Source organism: Ostrinia furnacalis, unplaced genomic scaffold, assembly GCF_004193835.3.
Source record: "Ostrinia furnacalis isolate ACB-3 unplaced genomic scaffold, ASM419383v2 OfSCF7012, whole genome shotgun sequence".
Lineage (NCBI taxonomy): Eukaryota > Metazoa > Arthropoda > Insecta > Lepidoptera > Crambidae > Ostrinia > Ostrinia furnacalis.
The window spans coordinates 451,909-467,548 of record NW_021137251.1 but is presented as its reverse complement, the minus strand read 5'-3'; the positions used below and the strand labels follow the sequence as shown (position 1 = coordinate 467,548).

General features: G+C 38.1%; 3 protein-coding genes across 3 annotated transcripts in view; 1 reads left to right on the top strand and 2 right to left on the bottom strand.

The window, feature by feature from the left end:
- Window positions 1–2,703, bottom strand: part of Past1 (putative achaete scute target 1) — a 28,997-nt gene extending 26,294 nt beyond the window's left edge. The window contains exon 1 of the mRNA XM_028318747.1: window positions 1,296–2,703. Coding sequence (XP_028174548.1) covers window positions 1,296–2,520 — 1,225 coding nt within the window. The 5' untranslated portion in view covers window positions 2,521–2,703. The remainder of the gene's footprint in view (window positions 1–1,295) is intronic.
- Window positions 2,704–3,519: 816 nt separating this feature from the next.
- Window positions 3,520–4,505, top strand: Dph3 (Diphthamide biosynthesis 3). The gene is made up of 3 exons (XM_028318731.1): window positions 3,520–3,693; window positions 3,822–3,896; window positions 4,256–4,505. Exons 1-3 carry the CDS (start codon window positions 3,586–3,588, stop codon window positions 4,322–4,324), a joined length of 252 nt encoding a protein of 83 aa, XP_028174532.1. The 5' UTR covers window positions 3,520–3,585; the 3' UTR covers window positions 4,325–4,505.
- Window positions 4,506–6,886: 2,381 nt separating this feature from the next.
- On the bottom strand, window positions 6,887–14,596 carry Arfip (ADP ribosylation factor interacting protein arfaptin). The gene is made up of 7 exons (XM_028318717.1): window positions 14,410–14,596; window positions 14,107–14,237; window positions 13,399–13,563; window positions 12,210–12,378; window positions 11,617–11,769; window positions 10,822–10,972; window positions 6,887–8,255 (listed from the first exon to the last, which is right to left on the bottom strand). The coding sequence occupies exons 1-7, from the start codon at window positions 14,418–14,420 to the stop codon at window positions 8,094–8,096; spliced, it is 942 nt and encodes a 313-aa protein (XP_028174518.1). The 5' UTR covers window positions 14,421–14,596; the 3' UTR covers window positions 6,887–8,093.
- Window positions 14,597–15,640: the final 1,044 nt, after the last annotated feature.

Here is a 15,640-nt window from a genome sequence, read left to right as displayed (position 1 = left end):
TTGGATTGTTAAAGACGTACTACACCGCAATACTGTGGATTAATAAAATTTTTCATCAATAACAATCCATATTGTCGGCCGTTTGGTTTAGTGGTTCAGAACGGACTACTGTGCCAAGAGGTCCCGGGTTCGATTCCCGGTCGGGCAGAAATTGAAATGATGAATTTTAATTTCTGCGACGGGTCTGGGTGTTTTCTATGTATAATATGTATGTATTTACAAAAAAAAAAGTATTTAGGTATGTTTATATCCGTTGTCTAGTACCCATAGTACAAGCTTTGCTTAGTTTGGGACTAGCGGCGCAGTGTAAAATGTCTAAGGATAATTATTTATCATATACAAGGTATTATACAAACTAATATCTATAACAGCCATTCAACAACTTATTTACGACAAAAAGCCTAGCCTATTTAAGTAATGAATACTTTAGAATTGCTATTATGTAGGCTCAAAGCGCATGTGGCAAAACATTTACCAACCTACACATTGTTTTCTCACCGCACCATGATTTATGTTAATGTTATGCTTGAATAACTTACAGATGCAATTGGCTGGGTCAAATGAAACCAAGGTGATGAACATCTGTTTTGGTAACTAGCTATAACTGTATAATTTTCCTTAATATGAATACGGTGTTCCAAGAAATGGCAGAAGGAAGCAATTGATAAATTAATTAAGTAGGTACCAAGAAAATTATGACGGTGTCATATACGTAATTACTGCAATTAAATCAAGTTTATTAGTTACATGTCATAGGCTAAGCTCAAGTCTAAATTTAACGGTGGTGTAATCTACTATAGTATGAGTTTTCCTCCCTTATCAGTGGAGATAACGATGCTTATTCAGGTCAATATCTGGTGATAACAGTCGTCTAGCTCTTAGGCGTTATTTGCCACTAGTAGTAAAGGATATAATACATTTAGCCTTGTTCTCTACGTGATAAGTGACACTTCTGCTAAATTTATGACTGCATTGATACTTGTACGGGCAAAATTCATTTGCAGTAATGTATGACATTGTACAGGCATAACTTTACAGTAACATTTTAAATCATTCACACAAGAAACGCATGAAATTGGAATTTAAAAATTGTGAAGTAGGTAAATAGGTAATACATGAAAATATATGCGAAGAGAAGCATCAAATTGTGTTAAGAAAATTCCTTAGCAATAATTTACAAGACTAATGACCTTATACACAACTTAGGCAGCTATGACTAAAATAACGAATATCAACGGAATATACTGCCAATCCTTAAAAAAAATGCTCAATGGCACTATAAAAAGTACACTTACCCTTAATCAGCGGTTCCGATACAATGTTGACGTCTTCTTGCGGGATCATGTCCATCAGGCGTGCAATATCCGTCGCCAGCATATGATCTACGACCTCGAGAAGCTTCGGTTTCAACGGGTGGAACTTCGTGAAATCGTGATTTGCTAACGTCTCCTGCATCTTCTTAATATCGGGGAAGTCGCCGGGAGATATCTGTTGTTCTCTTTGGATTCTATCATACACCTGACCCAGATTTTTAATCAATTCCTTCTTTTTACCGTCTTTGCCGAACATTGAAGGCATTTCTTTCCTCAATTCACTGACAATATAAGCGTGAACCTTCGCCAATCGTGCTCTTTTGATTAGGTCATTCAGTTTACGTAAAGCAGCGTTCCTAGGTAATGATTGCATGTCTCTGAAGAGATCCTGCTCTTCATCTTCAAATAACCTTCTGTTAACATCGTATCGGAGAGGTTGGTCCCAGAATGAACCAATGTAAACGCGAGCTACCTCAGGCGTTTGAAGCACTTTACCTAGTGACCACATGAGAGCACCATACACTCGCATGAGCTGTTGGTGGTCAATCATGTCAGCCTTGTTTAGTACAATGCGGATTTTATCGTCGTGCCCCCTCAGTGCTTCAATACTGCGTCTGAATTCGTCTGATATATCTAATTTGTGGGCGTCAAACAAAAGGATAATGCGGTCGACACGTTCTGCAAACCATTCCAAGACTCCTGTGAAGTCATAGCCTCGGTCTACACGCTGTTTCTCGCCAGACAGAATGCCGGGGGTGTCTACGATAGAAATGCCGCGAAGCACGGGAGAACTGACCGTGGAACATTGGAATCTATTTAAAAATGCATTTCCAAACTTGCTGAGCGGCCGGAACTGTTTTTTGGGGTCGACGACGAGTGCGTTACCAGGTATTACGCCCTCTTTTTCATCGTACATCACCGCTATAAACCTATCTGTTGTCGGCTCCGGTCCGATACGAATGCCCGGAAAGTCTCGCTCCAAAAGATATTTGATAAACGTAGTTTTACCAGTCGAATATTGCCCGACGAGCAATATCATGGGCTTTGCATCGAAATCTGGCTCTTCTAGCTGCGGTGAGTGGAAGTCATGAAACTGATAGTGCTGTTCCAGCGGTAAAAGTTTCGTTTTGTAAATCCTTTTGAGACCCTCCACGACATTTTCGATACTTTCGGATTTTTCACCTTCCTTCTTTAGCCAGCTAAACATGGTTGCGGTGACAGACTCCGCTGCAAAACAGAGTAAATAACACAGTCACTATTTCACTCACAGCACCACTTTTGACCGAATTTTATAACAAATACAGAGAGACCACCGCAATCATCCTCCTCCACGAAAAAATGAAAATGATTACGGATTATCGCGGATGACGTTGACGTACATGCGATCGTGACGTGAGGACGTGACTGCTAATCAGTGTTACTAGCAACAAATATTAAAATATTTCCTCAGACATGTGTTTATGGTTTACAAAAAGAACGGTTTCAGTAAGTTTCGGAACGGATTATTTTAAACAGAATTGCCAGAAAATAAAATTTACCCTACAACTCGGTAAATCAAAAATCAATTTTAGGGGTATTTATAATTTATTTTGTACATCACAGTCCACCAACAAAACAAATCAGATTTATATTTCAATCCTAACTCCTAAAGCACCTGTATCCTAACCACGGATCGGTCCACTCGAGTTGGCCTCATTTTTCTTGCACGTTCTATTTAGCTAGGTTTTATCGATCTATCCATCCGGTTACGTTTCTTGCACATTAACTTTTAAGAAAAGATATTTTTTTCAACAGATTTAGAGTAACCAGCGCCTTACTCTGAAACCACGGCACGCGCCTTCGGCCAGCGCGACTCAGCAGCGCGCGCATGACCAGGGGAATGCGGATTGCTGTGAAACGAGTCTTAGTATCGCGCGTTTCTGTGCGGTGTACAGTTGTGTTTAATTAATCTTCATCATGGAGACAAACTGACTAAGAGGATAAGCTATTTATTTTTTATGGAAAAGAGCGCAACAGTTTATTAAGCGCAATTGTAAGCGCGCGCGTGTGGCCGGCGCCGGTCAAACGCTTGACTCTGAAAATCAGCCTAACTAATTGGAAGAACTGAAAAAACCGCTCCGTCCGCGTCAACCCTTGTCCCATCAACTTGCAACACTCCAACTGTCAATGTCATTGTCATGGTCTTCATCGCGTCATGTCATGCGGTTGCGGTTGTTGTAATTCGTGAAAAACTTTGATTTAATGATAAAACATCGATCGTAAACCAGTAAAAATGACTATATTTCACGACGAGATCGAAATAGAAGACTTTGAATATGACGAAGATGATGAAATGTATTACTACCCGTGCCCGTGCGGAGATCGTTTTCAGATTAGTAAGGTTAGAATCCTCATTGTTTTTATATCACCATCTATAGTTTTTGAACACTTACAACTACTCTACCATATGTGTTGATCTGTAACAAGTTTGTAATGAGTGTGTTTACATTATATTTTTCTTGGTTACAGGAAGAACTGATGGCAGGGGAAGAAGTAGCGACATGTCCAAGTTGCTCTCTTGTTGTCAAAGTCGTTTATGATTTAGTAAGCCTTATTATTATTTAATCTAGAACTGTAAGCACTTGCCAGTTGGAGGTAAATTTAGTCTCAAATGTTGTGGGCATTTGTGTTGTTTATTATCTGTATTCATTCGGCACCACATCCCATTCAAAGTTACTGGTGTAAATCAGAGATGGCACTAAATATTTATACCTAATTACTTTCTAGTTAGTTTTAGAGAACTCACAATCTGGTAATTTAAAGTTCCAGACAAAAAGACGATCAAAACATAATGGCATCTTACTTGAAATGGACACAATGTTGTTACAAAACTGTACATTCTTATAATAATATGTTCTTGTGTACATAATAGGTGTAATTTTGAAGAGCTGTTTCTTTCTCAGGACAAATTCAAAGCGGAGGCTGAAGAAGTGCATAAGGAGGACGGAGACAAGGAAACCGTGAAGGCGTAAATGCCAGTGAGAATGAACTTCTCCAAGCGAGGAATCCCTTGACATGCCCTGAACAACAATGAAATTGTTGAACATGTTATTACAAGAAGAGGACAGTCAGTGTCTGCATGGATGCACTATGAACATAGTTCAATTTATGCTGTGATTCAGATGTTTTAATAAAGTTTATTATTTTAGTAATTTTTCTTTGTTTTATTCCTTTGTTTCAGTCCTTGCCGCACACTAGGCGACACGCGATAGCGCGGCGACTTAGATCCGACGACAGGCTGCGGCCGACAATTTCATAATATATTTTGTTCAAATCTCCTCCCCACACTTGGCGTCAGAGTCGCGACGACAAGCAATCGTCAAGAATAGGCGTCTAGTCCCCAAATTGTCGCCTAGTGTGCGCATACACTTGATAATTAAATAATATATCATACCTATATGACAAATAAAACACAATTAGGTTTATAAGTGGTCTATTTTACACTCCTTAAAAATATGATAAACGCACTGTCAACTTACCTAATGTATAATAATACTCTACAATTAAATAAATAAAGTCACATTGATAGTAAAGAAACATTTTTGACTAGCTATTTAGTTAGAGTACACCTTCTCTCTACAGTTGGATATAACTGTTTAGACTCAAAAAATTAACAGCATTTTCTTTTTCAGTTAATAGCAAAAAGTATCTTATTACTTTACATTTTGATCAGAATTTAATTTGCAAGATATTTGTTTTTTAAATTTTTTTGTAAACCTATACAGACACATCCAACTGCACATTACACTATGCATATTGTCATTTATTAATTATAACAATTTTTCACACGCTATTCTCCATTCCGATATTCAGATAGGTAGGATTTAGTAAATAATTTGAGAAGTACATTTTATTTTACAAATTACAATGATTTACCGAGATGTCATAAGTATCTTGAAATAACATGTAATTGAATTAACGCATTTGTTACTTTAAAATTAAGAGTACAATAATACTTATAGATTATTACAAAATAAACACCACCTACGAATCAAAAACAGACCAAAAATAAAAAAAAATAGATTCCAAACAATCATTTACGAAAATAAAGAAGTATTATAAAATATTGATTAATAATAAAAAAAATCATTGGCGCGATGGTGTGTCAAAGAATTATCGTTATTTCAATCACATGTTGTTTAATGGTCAATACTATATTTATTATACTAATCATACACTTGGCAGAATCAATGGAAGATGGTCAAATATTCTGAATTGTAAATATCTAAACAAATATATTGTCATCTATGTGAATTAGTAGAAACCGTGGGATAGAATAGTATTAGAAACAAAATGTATATGTTTACACAGTAGTACTACAATGTACAGAGAGTGAATGTGCTTGAGACACAATTACATTTCGAATAGTGGTTTAGATATGGGCCCGTATTTATGAAACGAAGCTCAAATCTCCTTTCAAACTCAAGAACAAATTATTTCCATTTTAACCATTAATCCCTAATTTTTTAAGAGTACCCTATGGGGTGACTATTGGACGAATAAATTCGTCCAAGGGGTGACTTAAAAATTGGGGTTGTTGGTAAAACAGCTGACATCTGAAGTGATTGCTGACATTTGACGTCACAAAAAATCCCTCCCGTGTCGCACCCATACGTCAGGCACAGACCCGGTCATGCGCTAACTAAAGGCCTATTCAGACCTAAGCGGTATTCGCTACCGTCTGCGGCAGAGAAAACCCAGTGGGTATGCGGTAATAATACTGTTCAGACCTAAAGCCTGGTCCGTGAGCACGTAGAATCCCGTCCTCGCTCGCACACTCACTGCGGGCGCCCGTCGCACAGTCGCGACAGCAACATAATTACGCGCGAGCGATAGGGATGGGTAGCTTGGGGTCATTGGACGGGATTCTACGTGCTCACGGACTAGGCTTTAGTCATATTCGCTACCTGAGCGATATTCGCTGCCGCTGTGGGTAGAGGTACATACCGCGCGGGTTTCGCTCAGGTATTTAGTATCAAGTATCGCGGCTAGAGCGACCTGAGCGATATTCGCTGCCGCTGTGGGTGGAGGTACATACCACGCGGTAGCGAATACCGCTTAAAGCCTGGTCCGTGAGCACGTAGAATTTTGTCCAATGACCCCAAGCTACCCATCCTTATCGCTCGCGCGTAATTATATTGCTGTCGCGACTGTGCGACGGGCGCCCGCAGTGAGTGTGCGAGTGCGACAGCGACATAATTACGCGCGAGCGATAAGGATGGGTAGCTTGGGGTCATTGGACAAAATTCTACGTGCTCACGGACCAGGCTTTAGGCCTTAAACCTATTAGCTTGACTGTAGACTCAAATTTGAGATTCATTTCAAATTACGGGCCATAGAATCGATCTGTGCATAATACAAAACACCTTAACAACTAGGCAAGCATAAAGCCTAACATACAGGAATGACCAATCACATTTTTTATTAAGTACTGACAAATACATTGCAACTGTGCAGTTTAACATATAAAATCCGAAAGCATTTTTGTAAGCATGTACTTATTTGAAGCCTATCGTTTTTATCACACAAAATCTCTAAAAATATTTATCTCAGTTAGTTATCATTGAAAGTAAACTAAATAAATCTATTTTTAACTCGATTTATTGATCTATGTCATTAATCAAACTGTGTAGAAACATGAATATGAAATGTTAATAAGATTGGTATGGTTAAATGATTGCAACGAAATCATAGGCCATTTATCTTTCCAATCTAACTAGTAGTAGTCTGTAGTAGGTCTAAGAAAAGAATAATCTTGTTTAGTGTATTTATGTTAATTTGATGAAAAAAATGCTACAAAATAAGGTACCTAATATTAAAAAAGAGTTAACACTTGCATATGCATATCACTTTTTATTAGCTAAAATAATAAATATAAAAAATATTCATATAAATTGGATATAAAAATAAAAAAGGGAAATAAATAATGTAAGCCCTTTGGAATAAGTTAGTAATTTTAGTAAAATAAAATCTAAATTTTTGGCTTTTTCGAGTCAAATTAAATTGTAAAGGAATACTCGAGATCATTACCGAACGAATTTATGTCAAAATCTATTGTTTCTTAAACTCTTTTTGTCCACTGACCCCTTAGGACAATTTTCAATTTTAAGGACCCTCTTAATAATAAAGCAAACGAGATTTTTTGTGGCATTTATTTATGATTGTTAAATAATCCATAGATAAGGCTACGTACTCCCATAAGAAACACTGTCTTAATCAGTTTACAATAGAGAGCATATTGGGTTGTGTATGTTGAAGTGCCGCACCGCTGCCTCTAAGGCCACGTTGTTTGAAAACTGACCTTATTGGATTGCAATAAGGTTACATGGCAGCAACTAAGGATCATTTTCGCTTCATATGAAATCAAACCTCATTTTCTTGAAATAAGGTTAAACCGTCCCGCTAGAGATAGTATTCAAAAACAGACCTTATTCCCTTGCATTAAGGTTTAGGCGGTTCTCGGCAGCGGTTGTGGAGGAGGCAAAGCGGCCGGGATGGGACACTATGTTGATTTCAATTTTCACGACCGAATAAGATCCGACGATTCTATACCTTACTGCTTTATAAGAAGGTTGTAATTTCAATTATGACAGCAAATGATCGCTTCGCTAGACTTAGTATTCAAAAACAGAACTTATTTGTTTCGGAATCAGACCTGATTGGCTTGATTTGAAGGTTAAACCGTTCCACTAGTGATAGTATTCAAAAACAGACCTTATCGGCTTGTAATAAGGTTCATCCTTAAGCGGTCCTCGGCAGCGGCTGTGGAGGGGGTGAGGCAGCGGGGAGGGGCGAGTGTATGTTGAAGTGCCGCACCGCTGCCTCTAAGGCTACGTTGTTGCCGCTGAAGTAAGCAGACACCGCGTTGTGGAATAGTAGGAGCTGTTTGTTCATCACTTTCACCTGCAAAACAATATTAAACAGGTTATTTTTATCACGAATGCAAAGTTGACTGAATTGGTAACCGTAAAAATAAATCCTTGGTACTTAACGCAGTCATATCTAGCCTCATTAAACTAAGCAAAAGTGCCTGCAGACTACACTGTCCTTATTTACCTAAACATGTACGAATGTTGCATCTCTGTTTTGCCAATTCGCCATGTTTTTTTTTTTTTTTTTTTTTTTTTTTTTTTTTTTTTTTTTTATTCATTATTGAGCAATTACATATTTGATCCAAATAGCGTCCTAAATCCTTTTTAGGTTTGTCTAGACACTATTGTTCTCTATACAAATAAAAACAAACGTTTTAGTATAAGCATTCACAACACTTTCAGATATACAAAATATTATTTTAGCGAGTGCGCACTACGATGACGAAAGACTCGACGTTCGATCGCGATCGCAGACCGGTTGGGTACGCATTGTCGTTGTGTGCGTAGATAGTACACAAAGCCCCGTCCAGTCGTCCGCCACACGCATCTGCGCTTGCGCCCGCCTTTATAGGATGTTCCAATTTGGTACACGCTAATCATACAATTGTATGTACATGTGATGTGCGGTAGTAGTATGTAGTTTAAATTAATTACGTTAATAATTAAGGAGATATAGCTTACGCAAAGAAAGAAAGAGAATTTTTAGCATAATAATAATTTCATGTATTACTTTGAAGATATCGTGTTAAAGTTGTTTTGATATTATTTTTATTAATTTTATTTTTTATTTCTAATGGCATTTTATTGATTAGATGGGGAATGATATATTTACTTGTCCTTTTTCCATATTCGTTCGTAGTTTTCGGGATAAATAGTTTTTTATTAGTGATGCTTCTAGTACCTATTTTGTGATTTACTGGGATTTGAGTATCTTTTTCAAAATATTGCTCCATCAGTAAATTATATTGGACTTTTTTATGTATAGGTAACACACCACAATATTGAAATAGTCCTTCTGGATCTTCTCGAAATTTATTTTTTATTTTATTAGGGACTATTAATTTGAGTAGCCTATGTTGTATAGTGAAAATTTGATCAAGGTAAGTTTTATAAGTACGGCCATAACTACTCAGACCGTAGGATAAAATACTATCTACCAAAGTCTTATATATTGTCAATAGGATGTTATACGGTACTTTGCCCTTAATTATATAAAGCTTTGCCATGATTGCTCTAAGTTTTTTTGATACTTTATCAATGTGCTTAGCCCAGTTAAGTCTATCATCAATCACCAATCCAAGATATGTGTGATCAGCCACTTGCTCAAGCACCAGGCAGCTGTTGGAACACTGCACATCCGCGTGAAGACAATCATGACTATGGGCCACTACCTTCACGCTTACATTAGTCAAATAATGATTACGCCCAGAGCGGACATGAATAAGTTTGGTTTTATTAGCGTTGAGAACAAGTCCCGAGTCATGCGACCACTTGCAGATTTCAGTGAAATCCTCTTGAATGCGTTGTTGTGCAACCAAGGGATCTTTATCTGCTGCCAGTAAACACGTGTCGTCCGCGAACTGGTATACCGTACAATACCTAATAACATTAACTAGGTCGTTGACGTATGTAAGATAATGCAATGGACCAAGAACTGACCCCTGGGCTGTGCCTTCGGTGACATTGACCGTCTCACTAAGCATATCCCCTATTTTGACCTGATAGCTGCGATGGCTTAGGTAGTCTGTGCACCAGTCCAATAACTTGCCTCTTACTCCACTATTTTCTAGCCTTTTTATTAGCAGGTCATGGCGCAACGTGTCAAATGCCTTCCCGTAGTCTATAAATACTAAAATTACGTGTTTTTTATCATTAAGATGCTCATTAACTTCGTCAGTAAATCGGGACAGAAGCATCGTTGTGCTTTTCTTTGGTTGAAAACCATATTGTTGAGAGGATAAAATGTAATTGTCTGAAAAGAATTTTTGAATTTTTCTGCACGTAAACTTTTCAACCACTTTGTCTATAACTGGCAAGATTGTAATTGGACGGTAGTTACCATATTCTTGTGTGTTTCCCCCTTTGTAAATTGGTCTAACTATGCCTATTTTTAATTAAATCATGTAATCATGTCGCTGTAGTGACGTTGCGTATGACCGTTTTGGCTTTTGGTTTTTTATTAGACAGAAAGTGTATACAGGGTGGAATATTGTGTGGTTGGCATACATTTAGTATGGAAGGTGGAAACATTGAATTTTTGGATAGATCCAGTTAATTCTGTAAACTATTATTGATACCGTTTGAAAAGCTTGTAAAGTACTTTCAGGGTCAGTAATCAGTTTTTTGATACCTTGTATAGTATATAAATAATCGAGTGAGATCACTTATCGTTTCCACCCTGTCTAGTATCAGTCATGTACCAGTGGCCGCAGCCCGCACACTCGCCCTGCTGTCACACCAGCGGCCGCAGCCCGCACACTCGCCCTGTTGTCACACCAGCGGCCGCAGCCCGCACACTCGCCCTGTTGTCACACCAGCGGCCGCAGCCCGCACACTCGCCCTGTTGTCACACCAGCGGCCGCAGCCCGCACACTCACCCTGTTCTCGTGCAGCAGTTTGAGCTTGACGGCCGAGTCGTCTCGAAGGCGCTCGTAATGGCGTCGGTGGCGCTCAATGTTGCCCAGCAGCAGCTCGGGCGGGTTCCCACCGCTGGCTTCTAGCTCACTGCGGTACGCGTCGTATTCCACTCTGCAAGATTAACAAGATTCATCATCAGTCAAGTATTATGATCATCAACAGATCATTAAGACTGACCACTGGACCTTCTGGACAAATGCAGGATTTGGATTCCATTCCCCATGCTGGCCAGACGGTTTGGTATAGATGATTCATCATCAAGTTACTGAATCTCCACTGAATACTATACCAGAGACAAATGCAGGATTTGAATTACATTCTCCAAGCTGGCTAGACGATTTAGTAAAGATTTATCACCATCAGGTCATTGAGTCTCCACTGTAGGAGTATAGCCTGGTTTTATTTGCCTGAGGCACATTACACTCCCTACACTGGCACAAACGGTTTAGTGTGATTCATTCAATCCAGTTTTATTTTCCAAGAACAAATGGAAGATTTGACCTGCAATTCCAACACTGACGAGACAGGGTAGCACAGGATAATTTCTCCACATAACCCGTCGCCATGACTACAGCGGCGGGTATGCAGTTTTATGCAGTTATGCAGTTTTATCCACGTAAAAAAAAGGATAATTTCAGATGTCAACATTATTCTTACGTTGTCTCTCTTTCACGAATCGTAGAAGGAAAGTTTACGGAAGTATTAAACGGATAAGACGCTTAAAGATAACTAAGTAAAATTCGTGGTGTTAATACCTAGCCGCTTCATACTGCCGGATGGTCAGTAAGGTGTCCTCGATGGTCTTATTGGTGAGGGTGTTGAGCGAGTTGTTGAAGAAGTGCAGCGCCGCTAACAACGTCTCGCCATTCCTGGTCAGCGAGCGCTGGGTGTCCGCGTTGTACAGGAATCTGGAAGTTATATTTAATTATGTTAAATCCGGCTCGAAGGACCAATATAAAATTTAGATTGATAGGTGTTATAGTTTAAGAAGGTCAAACAACTGCGTCGTATCAACCGCTAATGGGATTTACTGAAGCACAGCTACATGACGTCCACTGCAACACATGATATAGACCTCCAGATGATGATTGATAATGATGTTTTCCAGATTGACCGGGTGAGGTAGCAGCCTGCATCCAGCACCTGTCTGCTACCTTTATGAGGTCATCTCCACCTTGTGGGTAGACGTCCCACGCTGCGCTTTCTGGTACGTGGACTCCATTCCAGAATCTAGCTGCTACATCGTTGGTTAGTTGCCCATTGCCGCTTCAGCTTGCTAATCCGTCGGGTTATATCAGCGATTTCTTATAGCTAGTGCCGACATCTCTCAGGGAAGCTAGACACCTACTGGTTCTGCAGCTCCGGCGACTTCTGCGCGAGTTCCGCGAAGGCCTCGCCGAGCGCGCGCTGCGTGTGGCCGGCGGCCGTCAGCTGCGCCGTGAGCGCGGAGCTCAGGCGAAGAATGCCGTTGTATTTGCGCTGCGTCTCGCGAAGCATCTCGATTTGGGCTTCCAGTTCTGTATAAGAACAATTGTTTGGTCAGCTAAGCCTTCAATTGCCTTATGAGACACTAGTTCAAGTGCTCAGCTTTTCAATCAATTAGTTCCCAAATGACTCACCACTTGGACATCTTGCCGGCAAGCAAACTGTGTTGTCGAAAGAATTGTAAGAATCACAATTCACTTGCCAATTTAATTAGAACAAATATAAAAACAACATAATTTTACTTAGATTTTACGATTTGCAAAATAAATCGACCGCTTGACAATTTATTTGTTTGATATTATGCATGTTCCAATACAGCCATGAAAATACAATTCTTTAATGTGATTGTGACGACGAATTTTATTCAACTTGTCAAATTAAGCCATGCCTTATGAGACACAAGTACGGAAAGCAATTTTCTAGTTCAAGTGCTCAGCTGAGGTGTAGAATACCGTTGTATTTGTGCGCATCTTTCGAAGCTTCTTTGGACTTCCAGCTCTGTAAGTGATGTGCTATCATCAGTTAAACACTTGGTGACTATGAGTTATTAAAATTATATTTTGAGCTAATGTTACCCAGATTGATTGTACCTATATCTATTATAATTCTCTGTGTACAGTAGAATCTCGATTATCCGGACTTCGATTATCCGGACTCAATCTTCATGGCTCTAATTAACGATTTAGGGCCTGGAACCATCAATAGGGCACAGCGCCGCCTATGATACGGCTCGGCGCCGCCACCGAACACGGTACAGACGTCGTCTTGGTTCACTGTTAATAGAAATTGGCTCACCCATTGGTCTAAATGATTTAAACTAACCATTTTCTATAAGTAAAAAGTTAATTATTGTTCGATTTTACTTTGAAATCGATTATCCGGAATACCCCTGGTTTTAATTGATCCGGATAATCGGGATTCTACTGTATTTTCATAGTATCTCTTTGTTCTAAAAAACTTGTACCTGTACAAAATGTTTCATTAAGCTTCAATGTGTCCAGGTTTTATTTAACTTGCAGTTGCAGCTCAATCCAATAAAAAACCATACAAACCTGTATCTACAGTCCTGGAGCTTTTACCGAGCTTTTCGTACAAGATTTGCTTCGTGCATTTGTAAGTAGAGACGCTCCAGTTGCGGAGGGACTCCAGTTTTGTCGAGCCAGCTCGGAGAAGAGTGCTGGAGCCTGCAGCGCCATTTTGTGATACGTCTGGTGGAGCTGTAGTATGATACAAATTATTACTATCTGTTTGGAACTTAGGAGTGATATTATTTTGTTTCTAAAAAATATTCTCAGCTAAGAAGTGCATCTCAAAATTTTAATTTTCTCTTTGTTTAAACTTTATCAGATGTAGCAGATAAGTTAAACGTAATCAGGATATCTGATACTTCAGAATTTTTCCACTTAGAGTTAATGAGTTGGGTTCCTAGTTGGTATAAAGAAACTGTAAATGTCTCTAGTTTGGTGAGGTCATTACACATTGAATGTAAGAAAACAAAATAATTCATTGCTTTGCACTTGATTAGACAAAATATGAGGAATATGAGGATAAAATTAATTTTATCCTTGTACTAATCTGGTATGACTTCAAGAAAAGCAGTGAACTTGAATCCTTTACCATCAGCTGATTAGCTAGGTAGGTAAGTAATAGTTTTAAAGATAATGGTAAGTTTAATTTTAAATATTTGGCTTACAAAACCAATAGCTAATTAACAATAACTACAGTATAGATAGTATTTAGTAAATAATGTAGATACATACCATAGGCCGGTGGGAAAGGCATAGAACGGGACGTAGGGAACTTGGCTTCAGTCCCAGAGTTGATGGAATCGCTGGATTCGCGAATTGGTGGTGTGTCTTTTAACATTTCGTGGATGCTTCTTTCAGATTGCCTAGATCGACAATAACACTATCAGCAACTTATCAGGTGTAATACTTGTGTAGATAGATTAATCACAGTACAATGTACAAATATTTTCATTTGAAATGTAGTAAGACGAAGAGTAAAATGGACAAATGTGTGGCAGAGAATCTTTTCAATTAATTAGTTCCCAAATGACTCACCACTTGGACATCTTGCCGGCAACCAAACTGTGTTGTCGAACGAATTGTAAGAATCACAATTCACTTGCCAATTTAATTAGAACAAATATAAAAACAACATAATTTTTACTTAGATTTTACGATTTGCAAAATAAATCGACCGCTTGACTATTTTTTTGTTTGACATTAGGCGTGTTCCAATACGAATACAGCCATGAAAAATACAATTCTTCATACAAGTGACGACCCAATTTTATTCAACTTGTAAAATTGTCAAATGGAATTTGAGCATGAACTTGAGTAGGAACACGCTCTAAGTAATGCAACGGGTATCCTTCCGTTTGGCCAAATTACTTTTCGCCAAATTTCACTTCGCAAACAACTTATCGCCAAAGTTTCATTTCCCAAATGAACTTTTAGCAATTGTACTTTTCGCAACTAATTCATTTGGACAAATTATCATTTGGCCAAATTTTACTTGGCAAATGTTTATATAGCAAATGTTTTATTTTGCCAAATATTATATCCCAAATAATTTGTTTGGTCAAATCGACACTTCACATACTTACCCACAAATCAAACCATAAGGCAGAGGTAGATGATCATGGTTTTCACAAGAATGATATGTAAAACAAAGAGATTGTAGAAAATAGTANGCCAAACATTAGTAATCCACTTGATCCACAAATATTATTTACGTCATGCATCTTGCGCGCCAACTGCACGAAAAAGTTAAACATTCAAAAAAGGGGCAGTCGAAATATCTTATTTAATAAATGAATAATTTTTATTCTATTAACAAACATTTAAAATTAGTGAATACAATGTAGCTATTATTATAATATGTGGGACTTTTTATAGGTCCATGATGTGGGTCTATTTATTTGGTAAGTAATTATTGGGAAAGAGACAAGACACAAAAATAAATAATCAATCGTTTTATTTAAGAAAATATTTTTATTACTTAAATTCTAATTATTTGTATGTACATTAATTTGATCTTCGGTTAAATAATTATATCATTAATCAAAAACATTTGAAATGAAGCAAACTTAATTCAGAAAAAATACGAATGTACAAATAGTTTAGTTACTTACACTATTAATGCAATGATTTATTACAGACTTTTCAACATAACTTGGTACATAATATAAAATACTGTGATGATTTAATTACTCACTATTTTTTTTTAATGTTTGTGATAATGCTACGGACTAGAGTCTTGTATTGCTCATAATGGGAATATACTATC